A 12,982-nucleotide genomic window follows, 5' to 3' on the forward strand; every position below is an offset into this window, starting at 1 on the left:
ACATCTTGGGCCGGTGCTGTGGTGTAGCAGGTTAAGTCACCACCTGCAGTTGTCAGTATCTCATATGGATGCCGGTTTGAGACCCAGGTGCTCCAAATCTGATCCAGCTCTCTGCTATGGCCTGGGAAGGCAGTAGAAGGTGGCCCAAGTTCTTGGGTCCCTGCACCCACGTGGGAGAGCTGGAAGAAGCTCATGGCTCTTTGGATCAGCATAGCTTGGGGAGTGAACCAGCAGATGCAAGACCTCTCTCTCTCTCTCTGTAACTCTGACTTTCAAATAAATTAATTTTTTTAAAAAGTTCGCAATGTATGATCTCTACCTTGCCCTTGCATGAGCTCTCTAACCCTGTTATAACACAGGATTTGCAGTTCCATGCTGTTCACAACTCTATGCCTTCACCTAGGTGGTGGATCTTCTGTGGGGTCCTCAGAGGTCACTTCTATTCTGTAGTCAGCTGCCCACTGATGGCCTCATGCTGGTTGGCAATTGGGATGGCAGGGTAACCAGACTTGGAGGCTCTCATCAGATAGGCTAACTCAGGCTTGCTTTCCTTGTGGCCTCAGGGTTCTGAAGAGTAGTTGGAGACAGCCAGCTCCAGTACCTAAGCGGTGTCTGAGACCCTGTTGGTTTCACCTTTAGTTGTGCCCCATTAGCCAAAAAAGTTACGTGGCCAAGACCAGAGTCAGTCTGGGATGGAACTACAAAGGCTGTGGATAGAAAAAGAGGCCTCCTGACTGTTTAGGTTTTTTGCTTTTTGCTTTTTTTTAAAATTTATTTGACAGGTAGAGTTATAGACAGTGGGAGAGAGAGACAGAGAGAAAGGTCTTCCCTCCATAGGTTCACTCCCCAAATGGCCACTACAGCCGGTGCTGTGCTGATCCGAAGCCAGAAGCCAGGTGCTTCTTCCTGGTCTACCATGTGGGTGCAGGATCCCAAGCACTTGGGCCATCTTCCACTGCTCTCCCAGGCCACAGCAGAGAGCTGGACTGGAAGAGGAGCAACCAGGACTAGAACCGGGCACCCATATGGGATGCTGGCACCACAGGAGGAGGATTAATGAAGTGAGCCACAGCTCTGGTGCCATGAACATCTCTGTTCATTCATTCATTCCACAAATTGTATGAATGAAGTTTTTCTGTAAGCAATGCCTAAGACAGGCAGTAAGGTAGAGGTTTTATCTCAATGCTTGGAATTCATGTTCTAAGGCAGTCAGAGCAAACCACAGAAGTCAGACAAGAATTCATGAAGGTCCCATCAGGCAGGATGGGCCTCAGAAGGCTTCTCTGCATTCTTCCCCACCTCTGCAGAAATCACAACCTCTTTACTCAGGATTACCTGTTAGCGACCTCTTCTCCATTAAGAAAAAAAAAAATTTTGAATATTTGCAGTGTGTATATATGTCTTAAAATGTATAAGTGAAAAATTATTGTATTTCCTTGGTAAGCTACACAGCCAAGCATGGTATTATGTGCTAGCATTTCCACTATCTGAATGTCAAGGGTGAAATTTAGGAGCCGTTAGTCCTCAGTCCCTGAGCTGTTGACTTGTTCGCAGGAATCCATAGCTTCCAGAACTCCAAATTCATCCTTGCAAAACCTACATAGCCCCAAAGCCCAAATGAAAATCCCTTCAGAAATAGCTTTAGAAAGCTTCCCCATTCTATATTTGCCTCTTGCAATGTGGTGGAAACACCGCAATGCAAGCCCAGTCTTTCATAAAGACAGGGGTGAGGAATGGAGTTTGATCTTGTTTTTTTTCAGCAAAGGCACAAGAAGAAGTGCATCTGTGAATATTGTGTACTTTTATTCTATTCTGTGCACCAAAGTTATCTGGTACTGTTTCACCAATGATCTGTATTCAGGACCTGAAAGGAAATTGGCTGCGGAACAGTGAAAGTTTCCTTAAAAAATTAGATACAGATGATCACTTCCAAATGCAGTCGTGGAATTTTACAAGTGACATTATGATGATCAGCTTCCCAACAGACACCCGGCCTTTTATAAAATGCACATTATCTATGGCCAGCTTTATTACTGCTCCAGAACTGTTGAACTGGAATCGCCTACCTAATTAAACTGAGAAATATTGGGTGAACTTGAACTATTTCAGGGACATGAATGACCAGAGAACGTATTTCATATAAACCTATTGTTTTCATCATGTGATGGTGAAATTATTTTTAAAATGTTGTGTCCTGAGTACATTAAGAATAAAAGGCATCAGGAAGTTGTCATATTCTTCACCAATCTCCTTTGCATTTCTGTGTAAACTGAGCAGTGTAAGCTATGGTTGGTGCTCAATGAAAACTTTGTGACAATTTTTTTCAATAAAGTGGCACACAAAGTGGCATCAGCTGACAGTTCTTTCTTTTAATATGTGTCTGCTGACATTTCAGATAAATTCTGCTTTACTGGGGCACAGCATGTTAAGTTGCCCTCCAGGATGCCAGCTTCTCATATGGGTGCTGGTTCAAGTCCTGGCTGCTCCACTTCTGATCCAACTCCCTGCTAATGTGCCTGGGAAAGCAGTGGAATATAGCTCAACTGCCTGGGCCCCTGACACCCAGACAGGAGACCTGGAATGAGTTCTGAGTGCCTGGCTGTGGCTTGCTCCAGCTCTGGACATTTTCTTAAAAGAGGAAAGCCTGTGGTTATGCCCAAATATAACAAAGTGTGTTTGTGTATGATGATGAATGACTCCTGCTCACATGCTGCCCTGTACAGCTACAAAACTGAGGAATTTACCAAGTCAGGCCCATGATGTTCAACATGAAAACAATTTTTATTCATGGTAACATATAAATTTCAATCAGTCAACCTTAACAATGGGACTTCTGATGTGTTCAAGCAACTTGAATGCAATAGGTCATGTCCAGGGCAGCCATGTTGTATCAATGTACCTAAGTTTAAAAAAAAAAGCAACATCTCCAATAAACATACATACATGTATATGCACACACACATGAATGGACAACTACAGCTATGGCCCATGGGCCAACAAAAATGTGTATTTATTGCTTATGACTCTAGCACAACAAATGTCATTGCATTCCTTCAACTATACTTTTTGAAATCCCCAAGTCTGAACAAAAGAAAAGAAAGTCCCACTGAATAACCACCCGCTTAGGTTCTGTGCTAAGTCAGTAGCATTGTGCAAACCATTCCAGTGGTTTTCAAGAGGGATACAAATAGGTTTGATTTGCTGCAGGGTTTAGTAAAGAGTCATAGTTTAATGGTACAGGACATACCAGAAAAGGCCTTGCCCATGGCCTTGGCCTACTGACTGGAGGTCAAGCACAAGGGCAAGCTCAGGGTATCTGGCTACTGGGGGAGAGGAGTCAGTCCCTGCTGGAACTTTCAGCTAAGCCATGAGCAGCACTTTCACCTCCTTTTTCCCCTGCCCCATGGCAGAGCCAAGAAATGTGGCATTCACTGTCACAGAGCAGGAGGAGACAAAGGCAAGTACAAGGGAGAAGCATATGCTAGAGATTAGAAAGGAAAGCTGTATATATCCCAGCCGGGGGGACAGCAATAACCTATAGATTACAAAATCAATGAAGGAATCCCTACCTGGCTTGGCTGCAATTCGGTCCTTCATACTCAGGTCTGTTGTGGAAGCTGAGCCAAAGCATTTCAAAAGCAGAAGACACCAAACTTCTAGGATTGGAAAAGACAAGCCTATGAAAACCAGCAGAGTCAGGTGGCAGCTGAGACACCAGATCAACTCTATACTAAGTAAAGATTTCAACAGTTTGCACGCACACAGACACACAAACTATAAAGACCTGTTTGAACTACTTTTACAGTTAATTCTCATAGTACAACTCATTAGGGACAGAGGTCCTTCATGGAGAGTAAGTACACAGGGACTCTTGTTGATTAACATTTGGCACTCTTATTTATGATGTCAGTGATCACCCGAGGCTCTTGTCATGAGCTGCCAAGGTGATGGGAGCCTTTTGAGTCCACATACTCTGACATTATTAAGACCAGGCCATAGCAAAGTGGAAGTTCTCTCCTCCCTTCAGGGAAAGGTACCTCCTTCTTTGATGGCCCCTTCTTTCCACTGGGATCTCCCTCACAGGGATCCTTCATGTATCTCATTTTTTGCCACAGTGTCTTGGCTTCCCATGCCTGAAATGCTCAGAGCACTTTTCTGCAGCATAATTTGCAGCCCTAGTGTCTCTGTATTTCCTCTTCTTGGGGCCCAGAAACCCAGGGCCATAAGTGGTAGGAAGGTACACATTAGTTTCTAGGCATACTAGGCACACACACCTGAGTGTGTGTGCACTCTTGAGTCCACTACCCGAGATGGGTAACCCCATGTTAGTTGACCTTTGGTGGTGGTGGTGGTGTGTGTGTGTGTGTGTGTTTGTCAGTGGCTTCTTTACTCCCTGAAGTTCCCTCTTCTACACAGAATATTTACAAACTGGGATGGGTGCAGCAACTTTGCTACCAAACAAGAGGCCAGGGAGTGGGAGTGCTGCTGAGATGCAGTTCAGCACAGAGAGTGGTTCCTGAGGAGGGCCCAGGGCTGGCGAGGCCCATGCAGGTCCATGGCTGCCTCCTGCCACTTGGTCAAGGGGGAGCCTGGCTGCTTGGTGGCCAGGAGCAGGCAGTTGCAGCGCTCTCTGACTCAGCCTGCAGCCTCTGATGGTGGTGCCTCTGTCTCTGCACCTCCTCCTCCAGGGCAGCCCTGTCAGCCTTCTTCTGTAGGTTCTCCTGCAGCTTCCTGAGCATGGACAGGTGCAACATCTTCTCTGACAGCCTCCCAGGCTCTCACCCAGCATCGACCTTTAGGTTCCCTTGAGGTCTCTACTCTCTGGGATGGGCTGTCCCTCCTGGACAGTGACTCCATGATGGAGTAGCAAGTAGAGGTGATCTCTGAATGAGACAGACTGCCACTCATCCCCCAGGGTCTCACTGCCTGTCTCCAACATGATCTTGCTGATGGAGCTCCTCAGGGACAAAGTTTGTGTCATGAAGGAGGACCTCAGCTCAGGGGCTGGGTCACCCTTGTCCTCCTGGACACCAGAGCCATGCTGTCAGGTGCCAGCAAGGAGACATCCCCCATCGAGCATGAGCCAGGCAGCTCTGGCTTTTGAGGATAGATGCTATCATCAAGAACAGAAAAATAATAATAGTGGTTAAGTTCACACAGCTAGAAAGCGATAGAGTTGGGATGTGAACTCAGGCTGTCTGGTTCCAGAGCTACCATGTCACACTGAAATACTGATAGTGGGGGCTGGCACTGTGGTGTCCTGATTTCTAGGAAAATGATAATACAGTTTGGATTGTTATTTTAGACTGGTTTCAATAGTGCTTTGTACTAGATCTGCCAAAGTATCTGTCCAGCTTGGTATCCTGTGAAAGTTTGTGATTTTCTTGTTAGACATTCTTATAGAGTGTTGTCTTTAAAATGAGATTGTCTCTTCTATATTGAAAGCATTTTTATGTTTTCTAATCTAAAAATATTTTCTTCCAGTTGTGCAATAAAGCTGAAGTAGCAAAAAATAAAATAAACAACCCTGTAGATACATAAGTCCCAGTTAAATAATAACTAAATTATTGAGAGATCCATAAATAACCCAAGGGAATTAACAAGAACTGATCATTTTGAAGATGGCACTGATTTTTCATTTTGCTTACACACTTGCAGTACAGGAATTATACAGCTACTGAAAATGATGGATCATCAGAAACATTATAAACAGCTATTAATAAATCCACATATTACCTGTCCAAGGAACATATTCAGGTCCTTTTTCTAGTGCTTCTTCTCTCCTATACAAGGAGTTTCTATTTTGGTGATAATGATTAGCAGCCTGCAACATATCATGGAAGACAAATCAAATGTGTTATCACATGTGCAAAGTGATGGACCACAGCATTTCAGAGAATAATTTGAAACACTAAGGACTGTTAGTGAAAAAAAGTACCCTGCAAAAGACCAGAGCATTACTTTTGGGATTTCTCTGCTTTTGACATTTGCTTTACTCCACAATTTAACTTCAACTTTGGAAAACTATGTTTCCAACCTAAGAGGGAAAATCATTAATATACAGTCTATTAGCTAAAATTAGATGGAATATTTTGATCAATAATACAAGCAGCAAGTTTCTGAGTGTTTAGAAAATAGAAATGAGAGCTATTTGGGTTTGTTAATATTAATATGTGTATTAATTTTTAACAAGGAGAAATTCAGGTTTTATTAAGAACATCGTAAATGTGTGTGTATTAATATATACATTCAGTTAGCTGATATTTTTCATTTTAGAAACAGCAAATGGCTAAAACTTCATAAATTATTGATCATGCAGACTCTGAATATGGAAACCACTTATTGTGTATTGAGACTCTGAGCTTTAATCTGCTGCAATCTTCATGGTACTTTTATACCTTAAGAATATTGTTCATGTTGATCACCACTTCAGCCCATTCGACAAAATCCAGTGCTGCATCCTTCAAGACTTGCTCCTCGTGCTCCAGTAAACACTCACAGATAGCATCTACTTGGGACACCTGAGGGGATAAACAGAAGCCAACCAACTTACAACAAAATTATGATGATGGGTCGCAACTACAACCACTCACTGTGTTTTACTCATTACACCAATATACTGAGTTACTGGTGAAAATAAATTTTAAAACCAAGTTATAATCTCCCAACTTCTAAAAGTTGGAGTGCACAAAAAAAAAAAAAATTAAGGGGCTGGTGCTATGGTGTAGTGCGTAAAGCTGCCGTCTGCAGTGCTGGCATCCCACATGGGTGCCACTTTGAGTCCGGGGGTGCTGACACTGCCGGTGGTGGCTTCACCTGCTGCACCATAGTGCTAGCCCCTTCTTAACCAGTGTCATAATCACATGGTTAAATGCCTCCCCCACCAAGTAGATATTTCAATTGAACTGAAATATCTGTTTATAATAGCTATTAGTGCTCAATATAACCTTCTATCACTTGATTACAATTGACATAATTTTATTAGGTAAGATCCCCAAACTAATTACTGGATTATAATCATGACCCAAATTGAAACTTGCTAATTTTTCTTTGAAGAATTCCCTGCTTTTCCAGGTGTAACAGAAATGTTTAGAAAAATGATTAGGAGGGACCGGCACTGTGGTGTAGTAGGTAAAGCTGCAGCCTGCAGTCCTGGCAAGCCATATGGGCACCAGTTTGAGTCTTGGCTGCTCTACTTTTGATCCAGCTCTGTGCTATGACCTTTGAAAGCAGTAGAAGATGGCCCAAGTCCTTGGGCCCCTGCAACCATGTGGGGGATCTGGAGGAAGCTCCTGGCTCCTGGCTTTGGATTGGCCCAGTTCCAGCCATGGCAGCCACCTGGGGAGTGAACCAGAGGATGGGAGACCTTTCTCTGTGTCTCTGCTTGTTACTCTGCCCTTCAAATAAATAAATAAATCTTAAAAAATTAGTAAATAATCAACCATATGGTTTCTTACTCTTCTATTTTTTGTCATTAACACATGAAGACAACATGGCAAAAATGTTATGAAAACTCTGTCCATGGTTTCAGTCCTAGAGTTAAACTTTCCCCCTTTATTTAATTTGAAAAGCACTGTAGCAGGTTAAGCCACCACCTGCAATACCAGCATCCCATGCAAGCACTGGTTTGAATCCCTGCTTCTCCACTTCCAATCTAGCCCCCAGCTAATGCACATGGCAAAGCAGCAGAAGATGACCCGAGTGTTTGCCACAGTCCCCCCAGCAGGAGACCAGGATGGAGTTCCAAGCTCCTAGCTTCAGGCTGGCCCATCCCTGGCTGTAGCAGCTATTTGGGGAGTAAATCAATGGATGAAGGAATCTCTCTCTCTCTCTCTCTCTCTCTCTCTCTCTCTCTCTGTGTGTGTGTGTGTGTGTGTGTATCTTTGCCTTTCAAGTAAATATATATTTAAAAAATGAATTTGTTGCCTCTCAAGGAGCTCACAAATTTGCTGAAAGAATAAGACATAAATGCATGCAAAATGTGGCCTAGATGAATTCATTCTCTCTTGTAAACCTTGCTCTTCCTTTAGTATTTTTGATCTTAGCCAAAGTTATCCTAATATCCCAAGCTAGAAACCTCCACATTTAGTTTGTAAAAACTAAGTGCAAGAACTTTTTATATTGTTGACATGAAAAATGTAATGAAAGTACAGAGGATATAGAAAACCAGAAAATACAAAAGCAAATAAAACAGCAAAACATTTGCTAGATTCTCTCATCACATGTGTATTCAGTGGTTTTAAATATAGTTAGACCTGCTTTTAGAAAGCCTTAGGAGGAACTGGCCCGCTTCCCAAACTGGAGGCAGAGTCAAGGTGCAGTCTGCACCCTCAGCTGATTCTGTACACTTTACAGTTGTGTACCATATGGTTTAGTGAACCAAAAACACTTATGATGGTGGCCCCATAAGCTGACATTGTAGTTTCTCAGTTTGTGTCAGTACACTCTATGACGTTTATACAACAATGAAATTATCTAACAAAAGATTTCTCAGAACATGTCCCTACTGTCAAGTGATGTATAACTGTACTTTATATCAGGGCTGCCAAATAAAAATATCTCCCTACATGCCCACCGATCATAAATCAATTTGAATTAACCAGTTTTTCCTAAAATGTTAAGTTAACTCTTCAGAAATATAATTTTCTTAGGCCAGCGCTGTGGTGTAGCAAGTAAAGCCACCCCTGTGATGTTGGTATCCTATATAGGCACTGGTTTGGGCCCCAGCTGCTCCACTTCAGATCCAGTTCCCTGCTGTTGGCCTAGGAAAAGCAGAAGAAAATGGCCCAAGTAACGTGGCCCCTGCCATCCATGTGGGAGACCTGGATGAAACTCCTGGCTCCTGACTCTGGCCTGGCCCAGCCCTGGCCATTATGGCCATTTGGGGAGTGAACCAACAGATGAAGATGTCTCTATCTCTCCATCTTTCTCTGTAACTCTGCATTTCAAATAAATATATAAATAAATCTTTCTTTTTTAATGTAATTTGCCATCTAGACAATGTGGACAAGCAGAAAGGTAATAAAAAAAGAAGCAAAGTTCCTTTTGTTGTATGCATGTTCTCTTTCTCTGGCACTGTGGTTATGCCATATGGGAGGATCTGGAGAGCTACACCCAAAGGAAGCTGAAGACTAGTAGTAAGCTTCAAGAGATGTGAAGACAAATGCTGATGTCAGGAGTTCTACATGTCAGCATTTTTTTATCGGGAGCATTCTTGGGCAAATCCAATCAGATCTTCAGTTATGCTGTATGTTATTCCTGAAGTATCACTGTGCTACTCATGAATCACATATTCAACCGATCATTCCCAGACCCTTTCTATTCTGTTAACTGGTAAGTGTACATACACTGCATTAACTACAATGCCATTTGTCCTTGGACCCAAATGCAGAAAAAGGAACTAGGCAGACTCTTGCTGAATTCTTTCAAATCATGTCATTAATAATTTCTTAAAAAAACTTTGTTTTTACCATGAAAAATTATGTATGAATACCACAAGTGATCACTGTGTTCCTAAATCTGTATATATGATATACATGAAATTTGTATACTGTAAATAAAATTTTTTAAAAAGTGACACAAAAATTGTAACAATTTGTTAGATCACAAGGTTCAAGTCCTGGCTGCTCCAGTTTTGATCCGGCTCTCTGCTGTGGCCTGGGAAAGCAGTGGAGGATGGCCCAGGTGCTTGGGTCCCTGCAACTGCATGGGAGACCCAGAGGAGGCTCCTGGCTCTTAGCTTCAGATTGGTGCAGCTCCAGCAGTTGCAGTCAACTGGGGAGTGAGCCATCAGATGGAGGACTTCTCTCTCTCTGTGTCTCCTCTGTCTGTGTAACTCTGACTTTCAAATAAATTTAAAAAAATAAAGTAAAGTATATCAGGATTATGGGTGGAAGGCAGGGAAAGAGTTCAGTGAAGGGACAGTTTACAAGGGTGTAGGCAGAATTAGGGAGGGATCAGAGAGCAACACAGGGGGTCCATTTTCACCCCTCTTACACTGAGGCCTCAGGGGGCAGTTACTAGTGGTGCAGTCACAGCAGCTAGCCAGGAGTTGTGGTTTTTGGCAGAGGACACAGCACACATGCTGTGGATGCAGGTGAGGGAGAAACTAGAATAACTACTCTGATCTCTGGCCATCTGCTGGAACCTCACATTTGTCTAACCTAGCAGGGAGCAGAGGGCATGGGTGCACTTGCAAGAAAACTATGGGGGCCAGCACTGTGGCATAGCAGGTGAAGCCACTGCCTGCAGTGCTGGCCTCCCATATGGGCACTGGTTTGAGTCCCAGCTGCTCCACTTCCAATCCAGCTCTCTGCTATGGCCTGGTAAAGCAGTAAGCTGTGTGGGAGACCTGGAAGAAAGGCCCAGCCCTGGCCATAGTGACCAACTGAGGAGTGAACCAGCAGATGGAACACCTCTTTCTCCCTCTCTCTCTGCCCGTTACTCTGCTTTTCAAATAAATGAATAAATCTTTGAAGCCACATGAAGGGTAAAGGACCCATCTTGCCTCTCTAAAAATGATATCTGCAGGAGTCAGACTGGATGGAATATCACACTCCCTCTTGTTCAAAGCAAGGGAGATGGCTGTGTTCACAAGGTTGGAAAGGCAAAGTGGTGGTTCTTGAGAACAATGGTGGCTGACAGCTTTTCAGCATGCTCACAAAGCAACAGTCGCGTGGCTATTGGCATCCTTCTCACTGGAAAAGTGCACAGATGTCCAAATAAGCCAACCTGGCAACAGACAAACACATCTTCTCAGAAAGCATTACAGTCACACACCAAAGCTGACAGCATTAGGGTAACATACATTCCACCAGATGCAGGCTGGCATTCCAGTCACAACACACACACACAAACACACACACCCACACTCTATCTCTCTCTCTCCTTAAAAATAGTGCAATGGCTCTTTTCTGTCTATACCAATAAATTCTTGCAAGACCTTTGGGAGCTGGAAACTTAGCATCCCATATGAGTGCCAGTTCAAGTCATGGCTGCTCTACGTCCAATACAGCTCCCTGCTAATATGCTTTGGAAAGCATGGCCCTAGTGCTCCCCTGCCATTAACATAGGAAACTCACACGGAGTTCCAGGCTTCTGGCTACAGCCTGGCCCAGCCCTGGCTATTGTAGCCATTTGGGGGAATGAACCAGCAGATGGAAGATCTCTCGCTCTAATTTTGTCTTTCAAATAAATAAATCTTTAAAAAAATTAATGCAGAATGTGAGATTAAAAACAATCAAGTCACATCTGGAATCTTCTAGAATTGTACCAGAAAGGTAGCCACCAGGTGTTGTGGTATAGCAGGCAGAGCTGCTGCCTGAAACACCGTTATCCCATATGGGTGACAGTTGGAGTCTTAGCTGCTCTGCTTCCAATCCAGTTCATTGTTAGTGTGCCTGGAAAAGCAGTAGAAGGTGGCCCAGGTCCTTGGGTCCCTGCACCCATGTGAGAGATCTGCAAGAAGCTCCTGGCTTTGGACTGACCCAGCTCTGGCAGTTATAGCCATTTGGAGATTCAACCAGAGAATGGAAGACAGATCTCTCTCTGTCTCTTTCTCTCTGTAAACTCTGCCTTTCAAATAAATAAATAAATCTTTTTAAAAAGTACCCACTATCCATACTAGCTATTTAAGTTTTTGTTTAAATCAAATAATTTTTAGTTTCTCAGTAGCTCTATCCACAAATAAAAGACTCAGTAGCCACATGTGGCTGGTAGCTACTACCATACTGGACAACACAGATACAGAACATTCTCAGCATCTCAGAAAGTTCCAGACTGGGGAGTCCTTAACACAGAGGCATTCCTGGACTTGAAAAAAAATAAGCCAAAATGGAAATAAAGAGGAGGGAATTTGGTGTAAAGACTTTGCTTGGGATGCCCACATTCTATATCAGAATTCCTGGATCAAGTCCCGGTCCTGCTCCTGATTCTAGCGCTGTGGGAAGCAGCAGGCAAAGGCTCAAATGGTTGGGCCATATCACCCACTCAGGAGAGCCAGATGAAATTCCAGGCTCCTGGTTTTAGCCTGGCCCAGCTCCAGCTGCTATGGGAATTTGGACAGTGAACTAGCAGACAAGAGCTATCTCAATGTCTCTCTCTTTTTCCCTTTTAAATAAATAAATAAATAATTTTTTAAGATTTGCTTATTTATTTGAGAGGTAGAGTAACAGAGAAGCAGAGGCAGAGACAGAGAGAGAGGTCTTCCATCCGATGGTTCACTCCCCAAATGGCCGCAATGGCTGGAACTGCACCAATTTGAAGCCAGGAGCCAGGAGCTTCTTCTGGGTCTCCCATGTGGGTTCAGGGGCCCAAGGACTTGGACCATCTTCTGCTGCTTTTTCAGGCCATAGCAGAGAGCTGGATTAGAAGAGGAGCAGCCAGGACTAGAACTGGTGCTTAAGTGGGATGCCAGCCCCACAAGTAGGAGATTAGCCTATTGTGCCACAGTGCCAGCCCCAATAATATAAAATTTTAAAAAGTATTAAAATCCTTCATTTGCATTTGAAATATGTCTAGAAACCATTATTGATTATATACTTCTTTTCAAAGAAAAATATTAATGAGGATTTCATTCTGATACTTAAATATTTTAAATCCACATAAGAATCTATCACTGTCTTAATATTTTTCACTATCTTTCTAATAATATAAAATCAACTTATGACAATCTAAGGGTTTACATAAAAGTACACAGAAATTCTGAATGAAATCCTGTTTTTTAAAGAACTGGACTTAAAATACTGTGTTACCAAAAACTTTTTTTAAAAAGCTGAAAAGAACATTTCTCCTGAAATACATTATTTTTCTTCTTTTTATCTAATCTTCAATGCAGTCTTTGTAGTTAGAGCAATAGGCCTCCAAACAGGCCTATTTTAAGTCAGCACAGAAAACACTTCACCTCCCACATAAAAAAATCTCCTCAGTACAGAGAGGGGGTATTTCCTGTTACATTGAAGAGAGCTGACAATGTAGAGCACAA

General features: G+C 43.0%; 1 protein-coding gene across 9 annotated transcripts in view; it reads right to left on the reverse strand.

Moving 5' to 3' along the window:
• Window positions 1-1,746: 1,746 nt before the first annotated feature.
• Window positions 1,747-12,982, reverse strand: part of LOC103352182 (nuclear pore complex protein Nup133) — a 31,699-nt gene continuing 20,463 nt past the window's right edge. For 8 of the 9 annotated variants that reach the window (XR_011381706.1, XR_011381707.1, XR_011381703.1 and 5 more), the window contains 4 exons: window positions 6,399-6,521; window positions 5,737-5,824; window positions 3,570-3,656; window positions 1,747-2,899 (listed from right to left, as the gene is read on the reverse strand). Coding sequence is in view for 3 of the 9 variants with exons in the window: in XM_070056035.1 (XP_069912136.1) it covers window positions 2,805-2,899; window positions 3,570-3,656; window positions 5,737-5,824; window positions 6,399-6,521 (393 nt within the window). In the remaining 6 variants the exon portion in view is untranslated. Of the gene's footprint in view, window positions 2,900-3,569; window positions 3,657-5,736; window positions 5,825-6,398; window positions 6,522-9,886; window positions 10,732-12,982 lie in introns of those variants that run through there. The other variant, XR_011381708.1, reaches the window with a different exon arrangement.

The sequence above is a fragment of the Oryctolagus cuniculus genome, chromosome 13 (genome assembly GCF_964237555.1).
Source record: "Oryctolagus cuniculus chromosome 13, mOryCun1.1, whole genome shotgun sequence".
In the NCBI taxonomy this organism is placed as follows: domain Eukaryota; kingdom Metazoa; phylum Chordata; class Mammalia; order Lagomorpha; family Leporidae; genus Oryctolagus; species Oryctolagus cuniculus.